The sequence below is a fragment of the Anopheles coluzzii genome, chromosome 2 (genome assembly GCF_943734685.1).
Source record: "Anopheles coluzzii chromosome 2, AcolN3, whole genome shotgun sequence".
NCBI classification, from domain to species: Eukaryota; Metazoa; Arthropoda; class Insecta; order Diptera; family Culicidae; genus Anopheles; species Anopheles coluzzii.
In genome coordinates this window covers 518417-540927 of record NC_064670.1, presented here as the reverse complement: position 1 = coordinate 540927, position 22511 = coordinate 518417, and the positions used below count along the sequence as shown (strand labels likewise).

The 22511-nt window shown below is 40.8% G+C and overlaps 2 protein-coding genes across 8 annotated transcripts in view; both read right to left on the bottom strand.

Annotated features, from left to right (window-relative positions):
- Nucleotides 1-718: 718 nt before the first annotated feature.
- On the bottom strand, nucleotides 719-2546 carry LOC120952418 (toll-like receptor 7). The gene is made up of 2 exons (XM_049606106.1): nucleotides 1066-2546; nucleotides 719-1005 (listed from the first exon to the last, which is right to left on the bottom strand). The coding sequence occupies exon 1, from the start codon at nucleotides 2533-2535 to the stop codon at nucleotides 1117-1119; it is 1419 nt and encodes a 472-aa protein (XP_049462063.1). The 5' UTR covers nucleotides 2536-2546; the 3' UTR covers nucleotides 719-1005; nucleotides 1066-1116.
- A 634-nt stretch (nucleotides 2547-3180) lies between these two features.
- LOC120950136 (zwei Ig domain protein zig-8-like) overlaps nucleotides 3181-22511 on the bottom strand; it is a 58742-nt gene continuing 39411 nt past the window's right edge. For 5 of the 7 annotated variants that reach the window (XM_049605573.1, XM_040367923.2, XM_040367921.2 and 2 more), the window contains 5 exons: nucleotides 11795-11961; nucleotides 8773-8983; nucleotides 6289-6416; nucleotides 5972-6140; nucleotides 3181-5841 (listed from right to left, as the gene is read on the bottom strand). In XM_049605573.1, coding sequence (XP_049461530.1) covers nucleotides 5708-5841; nucleotides 5972-6140; nucleotides 6289-6416; nucleotides 8773-8983; nucleotides 11795-11961 — 809 coding nt within the window. In that variant the 3' untranslated portion in view covers nucleotides 3181-5707. The remainder of the gene's footprint in view (nucleotides 5842-5971; nucleotides 6141-6288; nucleotides 6417-8772; nucleotides 8984-11794; nucleotides 11962-22511) is intronic. The other 2 variants (XM_049605572.1, XM_049605571.1) reach the window with 2 other exon arrangements.

Sequence of the window (22511 nt, the reverse complement as noted above, 5' to 3'; positions counted from 1 at the left end):
TTGTTACAGAACAGCAGAGTGGGAGAATTTACTTTTAATACCCTTACTCGTGGGTGACTAACGACAGAAAATTCATGAAGAGCTACAGTAGAACCGTTGGCGCCACATACTGACCATAAAAAAGGTCACACCCATACATATAGTTCGTGATCCTAGAGGGACGGTAACGGGATGTTATGTTTCAAAAGGGTAAAACCATTTCAAAGTGTAAATTACTGACCATCGAGAGCATTTGGTTGTTTCTGGTGTAAGTTTTTTCGCTGTTACCTTTATTGGGTAAAGCTTTTTGCCATTTACTAACACCCCTTTCCGAATGGGACGACGACGGAACGCGGAGTGCTAGTGCAATTTGGGACACTAGCGGAATCGATCCGATGGGTCGCGATTTCCGTTCTGGTGCGCATGGGGTATTTGCATCGATTTTGAAACAGTGAATCGAATTATGTAAATGTCCGAATGGCGTAACCAGGCATCTACAAAGTGGTAATTCGAACGCAGAATTCAAATCTAATGAATGTTGTTTGAGTTAGCTATTTGCAGATGTGGACGACTTGATGTGATATCAAATTGGTACGATGGAAAATCATTTGGATTCGGAGAGTGGTGTATGTTTGAAATTTAAGTATAATTAAGTATCATTCTGTTATTTTAAATAAAGGTGGTTTCACGAGCATTTCTAGAGTGTATACCATTTAAAAAACAGTTTGTAGAATTGAATAATTTTTAATTTCTGATGGAATTCTTACAAAGGTAGTACTATATTTTTTGGACTGATTACTGAAACAAAAAAGGCATTGAATGAATTAACAGCTTAAAGAATATTGATGTGAAAAGAAATCCAAATGTTTCCAAAGATAAACTACAACTCTTTGTATGCTTACCCACGATGACTAAAGCGAAAACACACATTCAGCTAACATGTTACAATAATCGTAGAAAGATATACATCTCCTTGGCCTCCTGCTAGTTTGTATTATGATGAGTTCGATTGGTATCACATTACACCTGAAAGCATTTAAAATCATTTTAAAATATGATACAACAAAGAAAAGAAACCATGATTACTTAAAGCCATGTTTATTGTGCAATCGAGTTGAAGAAACATTGTTACCAGCCTTATGGTTGGCATCTAATTCCGTCTACATTTGGTAGGTGTGAAATAAATTCATTTGGTTCAAGTACAAGTTTTAGCGATCCGAGCAGGTCTATTAGGTCGTAACAGCGCACATTGCTATTTTGAATGCCAAAATTATAGAGACTTTTGTTGCGAGTCAGCTGCTTGGCATTAACATACGATATTTTATTTCCATGTAAAAGCAGCGTCTTGAGGTACTTGAGCGGCACGAAGACTAGGAAGTTTAACTCTTTGATATTGTTGTATGAGAGATCAATCTCGTCTATTAGATCATATTTGCGCATAGAGAATGTACCGAACTCGATGTGCGAGATGCTATTGTGTCGCAGGTTGATAAAGTTAAGCGATTGTAGCTCGGCAAAGATTCCGATTGGAATTTCGAGTATTCGATTGTTTGACAGATCGAGCGTTGTCAGTGAATCGAGATCATCGAAGATATTACGTGGAACACCGTCGAAGGAGAAATTCATGTGCGACATATCGAGATAGTGCAGGGCACGAAGGTTGTGTAGGAAGTCAAAGTTTTTCAGCTGATCGTTACCGGAAAGATCCAAATGCTCTAGGGCTGTTTGATTGTCGAATGCGTACTGGCCGATACCGATTAGCTTATTGTTTCGCAGGTTGACCTTAGAGGCGTGCAAAAAGGCGTTGTTCTCGATGATGCTTACGTTGTTTGATGACAGATCAAAATTAAGCGCTTGGTGGTATATTCCATCACGTAGGTAGCTGTGCGTTGTAGCGATTGCAAACGTTCCGGATGCAATTTTTGTGATAGAGTTTCTGCTTAGATCTAAATCAGTTAATCCGACGAGAGGAGAAAACATTCCTACCGGTATCGAGGTAATTCTATTATCGCTCATATTAAGTGTAGATAGCTCCGACATGCCAGCAAATGTGTTGATATCCAAGAGTTCCAGCTCCAGCTTCATGTCAGCCATATCAAGACTTCTCAGACCAGTAAGCTTTGATAGAAAAGCAAAATCTTTGAGTGTTGGATTGCCATTTAGATTCAACTCTAAAAGTTCTTCTGGATATTCAAAAGCTTTTGTTGAAATTTCACGCAGTCTATTGTAGGAAACGTCCAAACGATGTATGGTGCTGAAGGTGTTTTCCTCGATTCGAACAAGATTGATCGCATTTGCTTTCACTTTGTTAATATAGGGTATTGGTGGTAAAGTGTGGATGTGACAGTCGAAGAACTCGATGATGCTCTGGTATCTCTCGTTGCGAATTTCTTTGAAGCGATCATCCTCGGACGCGAAGACATTCTTTAACAAACACTTGTCATCAACCGTATCACAATTGAGACGTATTATAGCTCCATTTGCTACAGTTAACAAAAACAAAGAAGCAACGCAATGAGTTAGTATAACGAACCGCGTCCCAGCCATCGTGCGCATGAACTGATCAGCAAATGGAAGAAGATTAAAATGAGACTGCTGTGGTTGGGCGTGTTATCAGTATGAAACATACATCGCCTGTAAGTAATACAAATAACACAATTTTACTAAGAAACCATCATTAGATTGAAGATTGAAGTTTGTTATGTTTCTGTTTTTTCTTCTTTTTCCTTTCTTTCGAAGTGAACACCCAACTTTATGATTTACTGATTACTAGCAGCTCAAAGTATTGCATCTACTTTGTATTACTGTATTAGTGCACTACTTGTCTGTTCTTTCATTTGCATACTAGTTATAGTTATACAATTGAACTTTGGATGTGCTGTATAAAAAGACTTAAGAGGTCTTGCGCGAATGTTTATAAAACAACTTTATTACCATGAAATAACCCCCCCCCCTATTGTTTGATGTAATTGTTATTTGTTTATTTGTTATTTGTTTTATATAGATACAAAACTAATAACTAATAACAATCTCGTCATACAGTCGTCTACTCACATTTTGTTTATAAGCACATCAACACGACTGGTATAGATAGTCAAGATAATAAGTGGGTATGGTGACCTAGATCGGTGAAGATTGTGGTGCCATATAATAATAACAAGAAGGAGGGTATAAATAAGACTACATCAATAACGCTTTAAGTTTAATGTTGATTTCGCTCTCATCTTTATTATTTTGATCAATATTCTTTCCGATTGTGTTTAATTTATTACACATTTTAGTTACAAAGTGTTGCAAAACGTGTGCACATTATTTGACTATTTTCCCCTGTCTGTCGTAACGAATCGACATTTCATGACTATAGTTCTTTTGCAACTTGTTTGTTCGTACTTATTTTGTATTGGAATGGTGTTGCTTCTTTGTCTCCAAAATTTGTAACTTGTTTGTCAGTGGTTTAAACGGTTTGCTCTGTTTTGTGTAGTAAACAATTTTGAACTTACGTTTCCATCGAACGGACCGAAACTTTTTGTTTGCGTCCTGTTTTGTCGCATTCATTTTTAGCGCACCATTCTAGCTTATTTTATTGGTTACCTGCGTATCTAAAAGATTCTTGCTTCTTGCTACATCCGCATGGTTTTCGTTTATCGTGTCTGCTTTATTGCCGTTGTTCTTTCCTAGACACGGCCACTAGCCTCTCCTGGCGTTGGGAGTTGCTGTGAAACTCATGGTACAAACTTTTCGTCGGACGAGGGTACAGGGAGTGATGTTGAGCCAATGAAGGAATGTCCTAACTTTACAGTTTTATGACAATTCCTGTCCCAGCCCCGCCCTGGAGTGGGGGGCTTTTCACGATGCCCCAGCGTTTTATCGCCTTTTATTTTCATGTAGCATATTGTTCGCAATTTAGCTACAAGAGCGTTGATACCAAAGAAGCAAACATGAATCTTCTTCAGAATTAGTTTTGCCGTTGGCGAATAACGCAGATCTGGTGAAGGCATCAATCGATTTTGTGGGGAACCTTTGTTGTTACTGGTAATCAGTGGGGATTATACCAAGCCTTTCTCACTAACGTATTAGTGCCTATTGGACAATTTTTTCTGCTTTCGCGTATTTACGTCAGAGTTGCTCTTTCCCTGGATTTTACTGTTAAAAAAAGTCTTGCCTTAATGCCTTGTTTTCTGGTCTAGATGGATTTTAATTTATAGCAATTTTTGTATTTGACCAGAATTTTTTAAATACACTTTTGAGTACATAGCAATCTGCTCATCTAGTAATTGTGTGTCGATCTAGCATTTCACTCGGCCTCGTTGAACAAGTTCGAGAGTGAAGGGCAGGCTACGGAGCAATCGACTTTTTGTTGGTAATTTACCGTTGAAAGTTTAAACCAAAAGGCGTAACATCAAATTGTTTTCAACTTCGAGATGCCTGTTTTGTTACTCGCGATTATTGATTGTTTTTGGGATTCGCGAATTTCAACACGAAAGCCTGAACAGTGTTCTGAGTGATTAGTTCGAAACATTTGATGATTCTTTAAGGTTTGATATTTTAGATGAAGAGTTTACATCGAGTAAATCAAAAGTTTCGACTTTGTAGTGCTCAGTTTTTTGGCTTTCCTAGCTTTCATGCTACATAATCTATGACGTATAGAAGAGTGTTGAATCATTCGGTGAATTCATTGGCTTAACAGTTAGGAGTCGTCGACGATGTATGTACCATTTTGTTGTTTCCTCTCTCATCTCATTTTCATAATTTTGTCTGATATGTCAACATTTGTTGTGTAAAAAGCAAACTGCTATTTGAGAATTTCGCATCCCTTTTCAAAAACTTAAGTGAGAACTAAAAGCGATAAATTCGTTTATTGTTGTGTTGTTGAACACACTTTAATAGAAATTACGTTTCCAACGGTTAGAAAATGTTTTAAAATTTTTGACATTTTGACGAATGTTGAAAACGTCTAACAAATTTCGCCATTCATCTTTCACGCCTTTAAATTAAAAACAATACTTGTATTTCCCTTAACCTTGTTTTTCGGGTTAGGGGACTTTCCTAACATTTTTATTATTTCTATATATGGGTTTACTTCAGAGATCTACTAAACTGTTTATTATATGTATTTGTACAAATAGTATTTTATCATCTAAACGAGATTTATTTACAAATTTGATGCTGTACAAATTAGATAATTGAATTAACTAACCGTCTCCGTACATTAACTGCTAATACATTAGGGCTTGTTAATAAATAAGCTATTCGAGTGAGAGTGAACGTAAACATATTGTTTCGACAAAACAAAATGTGATAAAAAGGCATTCCGGCGAAAAGCCAATAAATGTAATACGAAATTAATGGTTATAAACCTCTGATTGTTTGGTTGAGTCCGTTGATATAATCTGCATGATTTGCATACTTTTCAAAGAACACACAATACATGTGTATATAAGTAATAAATAATAAGCACCAATTATGGTCAGGTGTCATACGGATGAAACGTCATGTAATAATTTAGAAAAATGAGCATGTGCACAAAGCCATGTCACCATAATACATAGCCCAATTAATCAATGACGGATGGGTGCATGGAACGAATTTAAAGATAATATGGTTCTATGGCTGTTTCACTTGTGTGTTGAAATAACTCATTGACATGAACGCACACTCGTGGACACTCAAATGTTCTGTACAGTGACGAAACCAGGAACAGGCAAACGGAAAGAACTAGGTGGATTTACTACGTTAGCCGAAAGTCCTTCCATCGAATACTGTGATGGTAGAACAGTAAAATGGTCGAGAGGACGAATGCGACCAAGCTAGGTCCGGAGAGGATGGTGGAGATGCCATGATGCATTGCCGCGGGGTGTTCTCCTGGAACGAATGGGAAGGAACAAGAGGAATGTTTTCACTAGCAGAGCGGTGTAACAGCGGCCGTTGAGCTCATTGGAAAGTGTGAAAGGAAAATGCCTGGACAACACACCCAACGCGGGAGAACACTTACCGTTCAGGATGTGCACCCGCACGGAGGCCGGATTGGCGTTCGAGGGCTCGCAGGTGTACAGACCGGAGTCGCTCGCGATGGCCTTCTGCACCAACAGCCGGCTAGTCGTCAGGATGCCCTTCTCGGTGACGAGCGAAATGCCTCCCCTGGGTGAGTCGAAATTAATGTCCTGCGAAAGGAATCGGAGCAGGTTGCGAGAGCGAAACGTTTCGGCAAACGGTTATCGGCTGAACGAAAAGTCGCTCGAGAGCGCACCGTAGGCCCCAAAGGACCCACCGGGACCCCGTGTCGCAAAAAGAGAGACAGCGAGTACTTACATCACGATTGTGCTTCCACACGACGGCCGGTGGCGGCTCGGGGGCGTACTTCACGATGCAGGTGAGATTTATGGTCGAGCCTTTATTGATAAATAAATCAGGTCCTCCGTTAATCTCTGTCACTGGTTCTTGAAGGAAGAAGTGTTGGCCAGTGGCACAGTGGGACAGTGGTCGGCGATTGCGGTGCCAGGGTCAATGATGGAGCGATCGCGTAGAGAAATCGTTGTTGGATTTGATGAACGCACAATGGTCCCCAATCAAGCAAACGACGTCAAAATTGACAGATTGAAGGGGGACAGTACGGAAACGGAAAGAGCAAAAGAAAATAAGGAAGTTTATTAAACATACATTTAGCATCGAAACGGTGCACAAAGCGGTTGACAAAGAACGATATAGAAAGAGAGAGAGAGAGGCGAATAAGAATGATGGCCCGTTGAGGAAAATGGTAAAATGACGGTGAAGTGACTTGCCATTCGCCTGTCGGGACCTTTCTTTACGATGCCAAAGGGTACCCGATGACGGTGGAAAATTAGGACGCGGACTGTCGTAAAAGTATCATAAATGTAGCACCGTTAAAAGTGTGGCGTCGTGCCTTCTAGACTTGCGACGGCGCAAAGTAGGAGGGCAATTTGTGACATGTTTTTCGCACTTTGTTAAACAATGCTGCTGTGCAGGGGGAGCCATTACGACGGTGGTGCAAATTATTAGGGAAATGAACAATCAATTTTGGCGTGTGAGGACAGCATTTGGGCGGCAACAAGTAGATCGAGTGCTGAGCAAATATAACAAATACAACAATGTATGAAACACGACATGTGTGATGGTGCTGTACAGTGCCACACTTTGCAGACTACACCAATACGTTTAACGCCGTGTTACTTTTGTGGGATGAATCCAAAACAAATTGCCGCCTTGTTGCGTTGCTACCAAGTAGCACCGGTGAGTGCTATCGAAATTGTGGCATTGTGATTGTAATAAAAGCTAACATTTGTTAAAGCTTCATGAAGCACTGATGAGTGCATCTTTATGTGTGTGTGTGTGTGTAACACTCGTTACTAGTCAACGACATAATTTTCGCAAAGGAAACATAGGTTTTCATATCGGCCAATCCTTGTGGCCAGTGTGAGTGAACAGTAGTGAAGGTTATATCTTCCCGGGCTTATTGGGTCACAAATCGTGAATCGTGCGGTAAAGGCATCCATAAAAGCAACAGTACACCACCACGGGCGAAGAGTTATACAGAATATTCAGGAAGACGTGGGAAAGCACTGGTGGTGACTGATTGAGACTGGAAGTTGGGAATGGGAAGTGGTAGCAGTTTATGGATGAGGCGAGGTCTGGTGGGGGTTTATAAAAATACACTCAATCCCCGTGGGGCCGAATACGAGAACTGTCAGCTGCTCATAATATTGTACATGTTCTACATATTTCATAACATCCGGAAGCCGTATGTTTTCTACGAGCGTACCGGGCCGCACCCGCAGTTCCGCATTGCGATGGTTCCGGTTCCGGCGTACTGATTTGTCGATGGTGCTGCTCGCTTGCCAGCAGCGCCTGCACGTGGCAAATCCTTCGTGCGGTTTGCTTGCCAGCCCATTCGGATGTGCACACGAGGGGAAAGCATATTAGAAGGAATGCTTTTAATGTTGCTTTTACCATTTGTTGGCTTCGAGCGGTAGTAGACCTCGTCGGGCCGATACACATGTTTCGGAAGAAATCAGCACAACCGTAGCCATCCACTGGCAGGGATTGTGTTTCTTTATTTGTATATCAAACGATGCCAGCTAACGGCCACATAAGGATATTGCGTGGATGACAAGCGGGAAGGCGCAATACGACGCAAGGATTTGAAGAATTTAGGAAGCTAGAAATTAGCCACCCGGAACGAGTGAAAAATGAAATTAAGTTGCTCAAAAACAGCATTTTAAAGCGATCCGTGTGTCCGTCCGTAGCTGTATCGTTCAAACGGAGTTCCACTTTTTTAAAGCATGTTGCCAGCGCAAAATAGAACGGTGAACGAAATGTCAACCAAAAAAAAGCGAGGCACCGTTCTGCTTGCTTCGCTCGCGCAAATGCTGGAAACAATGTTGAAGTCAAAAAGTTTCGCCATGCTTTTTCGTGTATTGCAATTTTCCGCGCCAAACGGCGCCTTCGAAATGATAGCAGTTTTGCTCGTGCATTTTGCTGATGCAGCATCGTTCGGGTTGGGAACTCCCACGGGGATAGTGCTGGGTGGATTGGCCCGGTGGAAAAGGTTTTGGGAAAGTATCGAAAACCAGTGCTAAAAGCTCGTCGTTTCCCCGTAGGCAAGTGAACAGTGTGCCCGGCAGTCGCACAGTTGCTCTTTGGCAGGCAAGTCAAGAAGGAGAAAAAGGCGAGTAATTGGAAATAGTTTGGTGGTGCGTTTTTGGAACGGAAAGTTGATCGGGACTGTCGAGGATCGGCAGGATGGGAACGATTTTCAAGGTGTTACGTAATACTCACCCACTATCGTGAGATAGACAAAGTGTCCTATAGGTGGCGTGGTCGATATTTGACACTCGTAAATGCCAGAGTCTTTGCGCTGGGCGTACCGAATCCTGAGTGTCCACTCTTCCGTGTGGGGTGAATGCATCGCTTCGAAGCGTTGGTCGGAGGTGTAGGTGTAGCGTCCGACAGTTAAGAGGTGAATATCCCGATGTCGAACCCACGAAACCTGATGGAAAAGAGAAAAAGAGAGGTAGAGATAAAAGGAAAGAGTGTGTGTGAGAGAGAGGAAGAAAAAGGAGAGATATAGAATCGTAACGAAACGATACTGCACGCTAGATCGAGGGGTGTGTATGTTTTGCTACGTGGGAAAAATGCTAGCTAGAAAGCTAAGACGAGAAGCAGTGTTTGTTTTTCCGAGCTTTCTACCAGCAACGGTTGCATACTTTGGAAGAGGGGTGCGAACTACGTACAGACGGTAGGTTGAAATCGGATTGAACTGTCGAGGTTCATAAAGAGAAATCCTTGCAGAGTCATAGAAATGTCTCGATTTCGGAAGTGCATATCGATGGTAGAGAAATTGTGTTGAATCGGAGCTTAGCTAGCGTGTAGTCTGTAGCAACGATTTACTTTCGGAGTACAGATTGTCCATACGATAAGTACATATTTATTGGCCCCGTTAGTCTTGGAAGCAGTATAAATGTAACGCAATGCTGCTGTACCAGAAGCCAATGAGCTCAAGTGTGGGACAAATGAACCCAATTATGAAATGGAATTAAATTAATCGGGTCCGTGCTGTATAAAACGTGGCCTGTGAGCGAAAACGGAGCCAATTTGTAAAAGCCTGCAATTTCTACAGTCTCCCACTGGTTGAAGTAGGTTACCCTTTTCTCTCGGAACAAAGCAATTTGGCACCTTTGGGATGAATAGGCGGGTTCCGGGACGGTCGATGGGTGGGTAGTACACAAACAAGGATGTGAAAACATGGACATTTCTCATCCTCAATTCACCGTGCTCATGCTTAACAGCCTTTTGAAAACTTCAACACCACAATCATCTGGAGACGTTAGCCACGCTGGGTGACTCTTTAAGAGGCATCCTAGCTGAGTTCGCGGCATCCGTAACCGGCCCCACGCGATGCTGTTCAGAAATCTCGCGAACATCGTTATTTCTTGCACAGTTTTGCCTTTGTGGCTCACGTGGAAAATTTCAACGCCGCGGGAGTCTGCCGGATGCCGACCGTGTTATTTTTTCTCATTACGTGTGTTAGACGATGAATTACGGTGGAATGAATTGATGTTTGCCTGTGTGTGCTCGGGCACGTGTGTGATCGACGGAGCGTGGCTCGTACGTAGCCGTCGTGAATGCGTACATTCACTCCTAAAAGGCTGGAGCAAAGCCTTATTACAATAATAATAATAACAGTAATGGCAACGATGATAATAAGTGGGTAATTTTTGTTCTCTCAACATCGGCACTTGAACTCGCGAGTTAACCTCATTCCTGAGGTCAGGAAGAACCGCGAGACGGCTATGAATGGACGGTAGACTCAGCGAGCGTGGCGAACTCTTTAGAAAATCGGCACGACAGACCGGCTCATACAATTGACCGGGTGGTATTTGACGGCTGATATGAACATGATATTCCTGCACAGAATGAGACATAACGCTGCAGGATGAACATTTATTCTAATTTTCTTTTGAATAAGCATGGCGAATTGGATCAAGTCAATAAGGTCAACGATGTATGTTGTTTGTTAGTGCAATGAACGGTGTCGAAAGCACACAAGTGTACAAAATGGGAAAAGTTTGTTTTGAAAGTGAACCTTTCAATTAATTGTCAGTAAAACGAAATTTCTACGGATAAGTGGGTGAGCGCAACAGGCACATGATTAACCAAAGCAAAAAACTCGGGCTGTAAAATAATGAACTTTTGCTGCAAGTGAGTTTTTAATTAGTGTGAACGCAAGGTTTTTCTAACTTGTGTATTAATTTTTAGCCTTGAACAATGGGTTGCGCAAATCCAGGCACCTCTACCGACTGGAGTAATACTCGTTAGTCGGCGTACCAAGTGGATCGCATGGTTAATAATGAAAGAGATTCTGAAGCAAAAACGCAAATGCTGCCATAGTTACACCATTGTTTGGCTAAACGATAGTCACGCCTAAAGGCATTAGCAACGAAGGCAAACATTTATGTAGCCATTCGTTTTGTTGGAATAGTGTCCATTTTCAGCCAGTACGCGGAAACCATCGACACAATCCTTTTACTGCGAACCAGAACCTCCTCGGACTACAGACCAACTCCTGCAGATGGAGACCAACTCCGTGGAATCTCATGTGACCTTGTTTTTCTACTGACGTACGCTTATGATTATCCGATTTCAGTGTGTTTTGTTTGAGCTTGGGATGTTTTTAAATGACTGGTGCTTCGCAAAGAGAAAAACTAACCGGTTTTATCTCACAGCAGAAAATAGCAAACAAGGTTCGTTTTCAGAAATGTGTCGCCTCGAAGCAGTCATTGGCATTAACCCATTAGGTGAGATTTAAGCAGATTTCACTGAATAGAAGCGGAGATGACGATAATTATCATCCGGCCTAATCCTGCTTCAAATTCCGAACCGAAACTGCTTGCCCTCTCGAGTTCCAGGCGAAGGAAGCTGCAACGTTGGTAGCAGAAAAAAAAACCCATGTCAATGGTGCAGACCATGGCTGAAGATTAAGCAATCTTCTCAAACGAGCCGCGAGAATGCTGCACCGGAACGAGAAGGACTCAGCAAAGAGGATGTTTAGCTGGATCGTTGGAGTGAGATTGTGATTAGCACCGTAATCCCGGACATTGACGGAATGGTACGGCCCAGCGTTAATTAGCTGGTACGGCCAAAATGCTTCCAATGTTGGGATTTTTTCTACTGGAGGTAAAACATTCTTAGTAACGTTACAAGCCTTGGGCCCACAGCCTGAAGATGCCTACAGTGATAGATTATGGGTTTGCCGGAAGATATTGGAAAATATGATTTCATGAAGTATTCAACAGCTTACCGTTCGATTGCCGAGGTTTTTCACCTTGCAGTTTAGCAGGACCGTCTTGCCGACCAAACCGGTGATGTTGCTTGGAACGGTGGTATCAAAATAAGGCCCAGTTCCTGGCGTTGGCCACTCCTGGAGGAATTCGGTGCGAAATTTTCGGGATCCACCGGCAAGTTCAGCTGAAATGAAGAGAGAATAAGTAATAGAGAGAGATAAATATATAGAGAGAGAAAGAATGAAAGAGAGAGAGAGAGAGAGAGAGCGATAGACAGAAAAAAATAGAGAAGAGATTTGTGGCATTAGTTATGGATGCTGGTAAAGTCTACATAGTCTAGATGTGTATTCTTGGCTATGAGGCAAAACTTCGAAAGCTAAAAGTTGAGCTCAAAACGTCGGGGGTAGAATTTGCGTAACATGCACCTAAAGCAGAGAAGAGAAAACTGCTAACAAATTGAAACATTAAACTTTGTTTCTTTTTATTTGGAAGCGCTTGCTTCCACATCCCACATCCAGCATTGTCGCTACCGTTGCCAGTGATTGCTTAGAATTTGTTTCCATGCTCGTGACGCACCCTGGCGTCATGTCTAAGCTTACGTCGATAATTCTGCGAGAAGTGGAATTTAAATATTAACAAGTGCCGTGGTGTTCCCGAACGCGAACGAGAAAGCTTCGCATACGCAAAAGAAGATGTGAATGTGCCTCTCATCCCAGAAGCGTGGCTGACTTCGAGGGCAGAAGAATGAGTTTTTCTTTATGCGTTGTTGAGCCGAGAACAAATGAAATGACAGGCGCGCAATGAGGATTATTCTTTCGCTGCCGCTGGCGTATTTGGCATTTGTGGCGTATTTGGCGTTGAAACAGCACGTGACTTAGGTTACCGTGGAATGAGAGGAGTAGGAGCATTGGAACGTGTCGACTAGAAAATGTCAGAGTCATGTTTTAATGCTGTGACAAAAGGTAATGTGCACTGCAGGTAATGTGCTAGAGAGTCGAACCGAAATGAAAGTTTATTTAATGTCGACGTAACTTGAGCGTCGTTGGCGATGCAAAGGATAAAAACAATTGTTTCGCTTGTGGCAAAGCAAATAATAGAAGATTTTCAAATTTGTGGAACAGAGTAAAGGGTAAAAAATTGTTAGGTATTTTTGGGCTCGAACGATATGTTTTAACATTGCATCTAACATTGCGTGTGAATGACAGTTTAAAAACTCTAAGAGATTATTTATATTACTTGAAAGCCAGTACCATGAAACATGGAGACACAGAGAGAGAGAGAGAGAGAGAGAGAAAGACAGAGAAGGAGAGAGAAAATTCGGTAAGGTGAGCTTTTGTGTCGTTACTGCCCCAAAGTGTCATCTGTTGTCAAGGGTGCGAAGGGTTTGACGTTGTCAGGATTTCAGTGTGACAGAACAATCCAATCCAGGGGCACTTTGTGAAACGAAGTGCACCCAAAGGTAACCGTAAAAACAAAGGTTTCGTGTAGCTGTTCGCAGACAGCTGTTCGGTGAAGGGAATGAGAAACGTTTCCAGGGGCATTTACGGGTGGTGCAAAAAATAAACTCATCCCTTGTTGCACGCGGGACGCGGGATCCCTTTTTCGAGTGTGTGTATTCATGACCATGTCAGCAGAATGATTGATCTGATTTGGCTTTCAATTACCGTGCAACGTGATTTCGTTCCAGGTTGTTGTTTTTCCCCTATTGTGTCCACTGTGCCCTGACCTCCGCCGGGACCGTGCGCTGTATAGCTTTTTTGTGGCGATATGCTTTGCGAAAGAGGGAAATAGGGGAAATGAAAATAATGGTTAAACGAATATGTTTGTTATAATTATCGCAAACAGCGAAGCGAAAGCGCTCAAAAGGCATCCATCATGCGCGATACATAATGCCATTCATCCATTGCACGCTTGTTAGGCTTTTACAGGATTTGAGGCCATGTTTTTGTATCGGAGCGCGCTTTCACGAGTCCCGAGATTAACATTAAATGAATGAACCGTGCCACACAGCCGCCAGTCAGAGGGACCCATAGCGCACTCGATGAGATTAAAACCCAGATAAAGTTTGCAAAAGGGATGGAGCATTTGCGGAAAGCATTATTTTGGTGGGCATGAACATGAGAGAGCACTTGAATGGATTTGCTGGAGACGCCTGGTCGGCAGTTGGGTATGGCAGGTTCAGTAATTGGAAAATCTTTCGCCCTGACTTTTGGTACTGAATTTGACTTTCCCCAAATGTCCAATGGTGCAGGAATGGCATGTTTATTTATTTGTGTGTTGTTTTTTAATCTACATAGGAAAGCTCCGCAGGCGGAGTGGGTGCTTTTTAATCGTGTTGGTTAGTAGTTTACTTCACTATCAATAAGGCAGAATGCAGTGCTGAGTTCAGCTTTTTAATCAACCTGAGTGTGCAACGATGTGCAAATAATGTAAATACTCACTACCTTTGCAATCGCTCAAAGCACGGAAGGTCACGCAAGAGGAAAGAGCTCGTGTATGAGCTCGCTCTACAGGCGAAGGGAGATTCAATTGAAACAATTTGATTTTGCTTCGAATTTGCTGAATTAAATCGATAGATTGGATGCAAAAATTAAAGGTAGTGCATTTCGTAAACATACGAACACGGCAACTTGTTTGCATGGTGATGATGATGTTTGTTTTTGTTTCCAGCAAGTGCAGCAGGTTCTGCATTCTGCACCTAGCGCGGATGCACGATGCACGCGATTGAATGCATTAAATAATAAGCAATCGGTATTGGGCAGTTTGGGTTCTTGTTTGTATCGATGCTTTTGAATTAATCAGATCAGGTAACGACAAAGAGGATAATGTGTTATTTACATAAATTCGATTTAATCTAGCCGGCATTAAATTCGTTAGCTTTTCCATGTACCCAATCCATGGTGGGCTACAAAATGGAAGAGTTGTGGAATGCGTTCTATGAAATTTGCCTAGCATATCTCGAGAGTGTTAAATTGATAATTTATCTGAAAGTTGGTCAGATTCGCAGGTTCCATACAGACAGCATAAATATTGCATATGACCGAGAATGGACTGAGCGTTGAAAACGTTTTGTAATGGATTACGCAGATGAAATGTTGGGAGTGGTTCATCTTTAATGAAAGCATGCTTGAAAGTAGTGCAATTTTTAAGCCGCATCATGGAAACGACAAGTCATGCGATCATGCCAAGTTTCAGTCATTTTTGTCCACACACCATTGACAGACATACAGAGACGATGAAAGGGGTAGCTCGAAATCCCATTGATGGAAACGTGGAGATAAAATAGTCATTGAATGTAGAATTTGTATACGTTCGTAGTCGAGACATAGGATGGGAAAATATTGGCAAGATTTTCATTTCCTTTGTGACGCTATAATTCCATTCATTTCCTTTCCCAGCCGGGCGAAATGATTCTTGCTTCTGGCAATTGTAAGCCTTGCAGCTGACACAAAAATTGGTTGTAAAATTGAAACGGAAATAAGATACATTGTTGTGGTTCCTGCTGAAACTGTGTTGTGTGCAGAGTTATCAAACATGTTATAAGTACAAGAGAAGCCGGAACATGATGTGAATGCAGCTGGTATGCTCGTTTTAGCAAAAGTAGATAATGGCTTACCGTGCAATGTGGATTGTATTGTACGCAGAAAACGAGAAACTCGTGTGAAAATCTAAGACATATTTTACAATCAACTCTATCATATTTCATTTTAAGTATATCATACGCATCGGATTGATATTTTTTTTTTACATTTTAGATTTTCTTAAAGATAATGGAAATGTGTCATCTAAGATAGATCACGAATTCAGTTGAACAGAAACGTATTTGATTTGGTTGCGGTTTTTTGGAAAAGTGCCATCGGTAAATTGGAAGGCACAAGGAAAATGTAAAGAAAGGACACGGTTTGTGATTTTTCTGCCAGAGCTTAAACCATTTGCGATAAGCAATCGATCACTTTCATCTCTTGATGGATGGTATACATTTGCTTTGGGGTGTTTCATGATTAATATGTGTGCACTTAGCTTATATTCAACAAATTTCTGTTTACAAGTTACAAGAAGCGGTTGAAGGTACGAGCAAGAATTGGCACTTCGAAAGCAATTAACGTCAGTTGGACAATATAATTATGAATCACCCATAGAATTCGGGTGTAACGCTTCCGGGCTAATTTCCGGCGTGAAGTCTTTAGCTGTACCCGGTTAGCCGGTTATTTGTCAGAACAGAAACCGGGGCAGTTGGTTGCGAATGAGCCCTTACATTTCTTTCACTTTGATCTTACAAATGTCAGCTGCAAACATGTGAGACAAAACCCCGTATGGTACGCCCTAATTAAATGTTCATTAGTCTCGTCACAGCGACAGACCTTCAACAACAACTGAAAGAACGATAATGCCACAAGTGTTGGTGTATTTATTCTAAACACACCTTAATTGTAATTTAATTTTTGGTTGTTTTGCTGGAATTTGAGCGACTCGTAATTTGAGCGTTGTATGTTTTGTTGTTTCAAAAATCATATCTTTGAATAAAGAGTTGTAACGTCAGTGTCTTATTCAAATTAAATTTAAGTATTTTATACATAATTCTATGATTAGTTTCAATTGTTGTTTAAAGAAACTATTTTTTAATACTTTGAATGTATTAATCGCCTGGTTTATCATGTAGTGCACATCCCGTAATCACAATAAAGATTCAACTATTGTAGCTATGTTGTCTATGTTGCAGTTTATACAATATTTGCGCAATAAATTCGTCTTCATTTATTATTGAAAGCGGTTCTTGGCAGCATGAGCAGGTAAATCTGCAAGCGGTTATTTCCGAAACGGTAGCTTTGCAAGATTGAACATTTGAGGGGGCACATCGGTTGTCAGGCATTTGTTGCATGTGCGAGCGGGAACAAACAAATCCTTCGAATCCGGGCCCTTGTAAATATGTCTCGCTGACTTCTACACTAAGGTACTAGTGGTACTAGTGGTGCTTTTGTGTGAAGGATCGCATCAAAAAACGACGTATTGTGTATACAGTGGTATGATTTTTTTTGCTAACAATGCTTGTCGTCAACGATCCCACCGAGTGAAAGGGTTTTGGCTCTCATCTGTAATGGCTTTTGAAAGTACAACAAAAATAAAAAAATGTAGATTTACTGCTGAACACGATTATGACAAGATTCCGTATGCTAAGTGATATTGCAGTTTTCACTTCGGTGTTCACAAAATTCATGAGTTGCAAAGCAGATGCATTTCTCATTTGATGTTATTTCAAAGAACCCCAAAAGCAGCTGCTTAGCTGAGTAGACTCTCGTATACGGTGAAATGGCTGCTCATGGTAAAATTCCATTGATAATTTGATAACAAAAAATAATGGTTACAAAAAGTGACAATAATTGATTTATACGACGTGCCGTTTCGTCGTGCATCAGACTGTGCAGTTACGCTGTGTTGGAAAATAACCTGAATCTTCAGTTGCAAGAAAAGAAGGGCATTGAATGGAACGATGTTAGAATGCGCAATTCCCATGGAAGCAGTCGCAACAGCGCATTTTCTAGCACAGCAAAGTCATGGCTGTCTAGGACATTTATCAATTTCTTTCCGGAACGGATTTGGCAGAGAGCATGTTTTGGAAGTTGTGCAGATTTGCTCTGATGCAGGGATGTCGATTTAAATTTATTGCACTTGGCTAATGGAAGTGCTGCAATCAAGTGGAACCGTACGGGCTACAGGAATGGGTGATTCAGAAAATGGGCAAACAGTTCACATGATGTTTTCAGTGCAGAACATCATGTATCAAACGGACTCGCCGAGAAATGCAGTCCAACAACCATTAATGCAGCCAATGTACCATTTAAAAAAATGGTTGGAAAAAATATGCTGATAGGATAAGTAGTTTATTCGTTCATTTTGCTATTACCACGTAAAACATAGTTTTGTAAAGCAAAAGAGAATCCACATTAAGATAGACATGCTCTCGGCGATATCACACGATCCATTTAACTCGACATTCGAACTGATTTTAATGGGTGTAGCGTGAGTATGACTCGGTTGTCGAGGGTTTTCAACAGCTGCTCTTCATTGTAATGGGTGAATGAGGCATTGAAAAGGTGCTGAATGTACGATTTGTATATGTTGATATATTTGCACATACGATACCATATTTGCTAGTTGTGTCATTGTTTTGTAAGATGTACAAGGGTAATATAAAGGAACCTAATCACTGGAATGATTGAATGAAAGTATATGCTTCTGCTTTAAAGTTCAGTAAACAGATGTTGGTTTAAATTGCTACAAATAAGGGCCTAATTGTGTATTTTTTGGCACGAGTGAAATGGTGAAAGTTTTCAAACTGAAAGTAATGGGCTAAGCCATTAGAAAAAGGGTCGTGAGGATATTGTGAGCTTCTTCTTGTTTGGTCCATTACCAGTTTAGAAAAGACCCCAGATTATTACCTGAAAGGAATCTCGATGATGATCATTTGTCGATTGCTTACGTTTCGATGTGTGCGTGTATAAATACTTTCCATGTATTGTGAATTGAAAAAGGATTCCGCAAAAGGGGCATAAAAAAGTAGCTAAAGCAGACAATCAAATTAAGCCGGAGGTTGGCAGACAATCCCTGCCTAACCTTCGTACCCCTTTTTGCGAGTGCGTGTGGGCCGACAGCGAGTTTTGGTTGGGAACATTTTTAATAGCGAATGGCACGACACGCACTCAAAATAAACGATACGGCAATAATCATAATCATATACAAATTCGCCCCGATCCTATGAAGTGGGTGTTTGGTGGGTGTTAGGAGGGAATGTTGTGGGGTACGCGGTTTTACGGTTTCTTTGAACCTAGGTTCCATGTTGCGGGAGCCTTTTGATCGTTGAGCGTAGGTCGGTGACTATTAAAATAGATAGAGACAGGCAGCTATAGAGTTCGAAAAGGATTGTATTTGCAATGAAAGGGAAAGACTGAGCAAGATAAGGGTCGATTGTGCTTATATCTCTTTTTCTTATCAAAGCTAGTTTATGCAACCCACTGAGAAAGAAAGAGAGAGAGAGATAGAGAAAGAAAGAGAGAAAGAAAGAGAGAGAGGGGGAGAGAGAGAGAATAAGACAGAGCTAAAAATAAGGTAACGTCGAGAGGAATTTTTAAATACATGGGAAATTGGGCAGAGTCAAATTGGGCAGAACGGTGCGTATCGAGTAGATTAGGAAACAATTTCCGAGCGTATATTATGGAGGTATATAGCCCAATGCTAGACATAAAAAGCAAAACAAACGGAAGTTGGTGGTTTAAAGTGGGAACAATCCTAAAATTAAACTGGTTGACAGGACACCCAACACATTCCGCATTGCTGCATGCATTAAGTTTTATTCCCAAATGGGAACTAGAAGCGACTGTTTGTGTGTCTGTTCGATCGATATGGTGGTTGGTTGGTTGAATATATAAAGGACATGAAATAGCACGGATTTTTTAAAATGAATTTAAGTAATATTTTCCTTTTTACACTTCGCTTTTTTGGCAAAATGACTCTCCCAGTTGTGTTGCCTGATATAAGCTTCTTAGACTTATTAAGTATCACGCCACTTCTATAGCGAATAGTGAGTTCTTGCGTGGCGCGAAATCAGTCTGGACGGGAATTGATCTTTTTCTAGCCTTGTAGGAACAGGCATGTCTGATTACTATTTTTTTACTATTTACTATTTAGTGACGCAAAAACTATTGCCAGTGAAGGTCAGCCTGTGCCACTAATGGGCTTGGCTCTCAGTGACTAATTGATTACCCATAGCAGAATAGTCAATTCTACGTATGAGGCACACGGGCATGCTGTTAAGTCGTGCGACGAGTATCTCTTTTGACATACGTGCAACATCTATTCGGCGGATTCTGTAAAATTTGTCAAAGAAGAACCATCATGCAATACGCAAAAGTTTTGCAATTTACAAGACTTGTGCGTATCTAGCTGCTCTCCTAGCTTGGTTACTATAGTTACCCAAGTAAGAAGATTTCACTTATGAAAAGTTTTTCAACTTGCACGAGTGCATGTTTATTACACTTGCCTGAATTTGAAATGCATATAAGCTTGAAGAGTGGCTCTGTTGAACCACCTTTGTCTTTTTGTTTTTCACTTGTACGTAATTCTATCAGTAAGTGGAAGTGCATATAGATTGTATATAAATCCTCGCGCTGAGAATGTATGAGCAATACTTTAAACAGATTTGTCAATTAAACAGTATAAAAAGCATTTTGATAGCGTGATGGAAATTCAGTTTATGATAAAGTCTAAATTTAAAAATTTTGCAGAAAAATACAGTAAACGTTAAACATTCTGTTGAAGCTGCAATTGTATGGACATGGTTTTCTACTTTATCTGTAAATAAACATTGTTAAAAGAAGAACAACATATCACAATTAATTGCAGATGAGATAAATGTGATTATTTAACTGCAAAAGAACTCGAACGCGCGATTACCTAATTACAAGAAGAGTACAAAACGCAAACTCACTACTTCGATTAATGAGTAGGTAAAAGTTTTGATGGTTGCAATAATTGGCATTAAGTACGAACTGTGACGAGGAATGGATTTTGTCTGTCGAATGCACATTGATAGCATGAGCTGCCAAGTTACGAGGTACGAAACATAGATTTAAAGTTCAAACGAAATTGTACGTTCGCTCCGCATAGCTTATAATAACCTTTACGAAACTTGTGCTGCGTCAAGGTCATTGGTTCAGATGAATGATATTCTAGGAATGGTAAGGACAAAGACGAACTTTGAACTCCGACTATAACAATGAAACCTTGGTAAGTTGTGGTTTTGACGAAAGTTAACGAAAGTTAAGTTATTAAAGAGCTGAATTCTCAAACTGTACGCTACGCTTGGTACACTAGAATTCATTCATGTACTTCATTAAAAGTCCAAAGGCTATTGGAGATAGTGGAATTATTTTCATTCGAGCAGCTTTTTGTGTCTTACGTCTATAATAATCGATACAATTTCAGTTGTCATTAAGATGTTATGGTTATGGTAATCCTCTCTCTTCCTTCTTAACATGATGTGCCCTTTAAAATTGTATATTTATACTCTTCAAAGTTTGATAACAGCAGTCTAATGCGTACGAGGTTGATGTATAAAGTGATGCTGTTGCCCGCATACCAAATTACCAAACAGAGGGTAGCCGTATAGCATTTTCGGGGGTTTATGGCAAACGCATGTCCCAAAATATAAGCAGCCCACAATTTCATAAAGAGCTAGGGTTTGCTGCACGTTGTTGTGCAACACCAAAACAGATATATTGGTCAGATGATATTCGGGGTAAAATTGTACAAAAAAAAAAGTTACATGAAAATGATCATTTTCTTCGCAAAAACGCTGGAGATAACACGTGTTCGTGCGTGCGTATGTACGAACGGCAGATACTTTTCGTATGGCAAAGGACTGAAATGTGAGCTTCTTACGTATCCATCTTGCTTGGTACGATAGTGAGTTGTGTCAAAATTTACTGGCACAGTGTTGGGCACTACAGAAGGAGATGAATTTATTTTTACCCTTCTTCCATCCAACACTGGCGGAGGTATCCATCAAAGCAATTTACCCCGTTCCTTACACCAAATGTAGGTTAGATAGGTCACCTTTCGGAACATGTGCTGTCGATGGGAGCTGTTTGATAAATTGTGTAATTTCAGGAGCGAGTCAAGTTTATTACGTTTATGTCTGAGACATTTTCATTTCATGCTGCTAAAGAAGTGGCAACCAAAGCTTTCGGTTCATCGCGCATCGAGCGGAGTACACTGAATGAAGAAAAACCAACAGTTGTGTTGAAGAAGCATGTCTCTGTCTCCGGGCCCACCGTGGCAATGACGATGCACGAACTGCTGGTACGCACAAGTGTTATGTGACAGGCGAATGGACTCGTAACTCTGGGGTTGAGAAATGTCGAAAAGATGTTTTATCTCTATCAATTTTGTTTGCCAATAAAGGGCGCTGTTTGTACGGGAAGCCTCCCCATCCTTTAGCTTACTCACAATTTTGTTACACTTCTACAGTGAAAGACGAGCGAGCATTCGGTACTGTGGAAGAATATCAGCGAGGTGCAAGAAACGGTAGTCAATCCGGAAGGAAGGATTCGATATTGCAGCCATTTTTGGAGAAGGTTACCGGGTCGAGATAACACAGTTCTGTTGGCTTTTACTTTCGTCTGAGATCGCATCGTTTTGGTTTGTGCGCTCAACCATCCAGAAAAGAAAAGAAATCGATACAGGTATATAAACTGGAGCGAGCATGGAGATGTCTTTATTTTTAGTAATCCAGATGGATTGTGGCAATTGTGATACATTTAGGAATTAGAGCTGTGATATTGTGCGAGATACGTTAGCAATTTTGTAGGTATGATTGGTTTTTTTCTTCTTCGAAAGCTAGTATTCGATAAAGGTCATTTACTTTGGAACTGAAGGTGATTGGTTTGCTCTATGACTAGACAGATATTAGAGATATATTTGAGTAGCATTACTTTTGATACCAGGAACAGAAAAATTCGAACGAAATTTTTATTCATCGCATGAAATGTATCTTTAGTTTTGTTCCGTAAAAAGCGCACAAAACAATGAACATTATTAGATCATCAATTCATGTTATTCAGCTATACACCAATCGCACCACATGTTATCCAAATACAAGAAAAAACTCATGCTGGTTGAGATTGGTGCTTGAGTATTCGGAGAAACGTACATTTCCTATGTCCTATGTCGTGCAAAAAC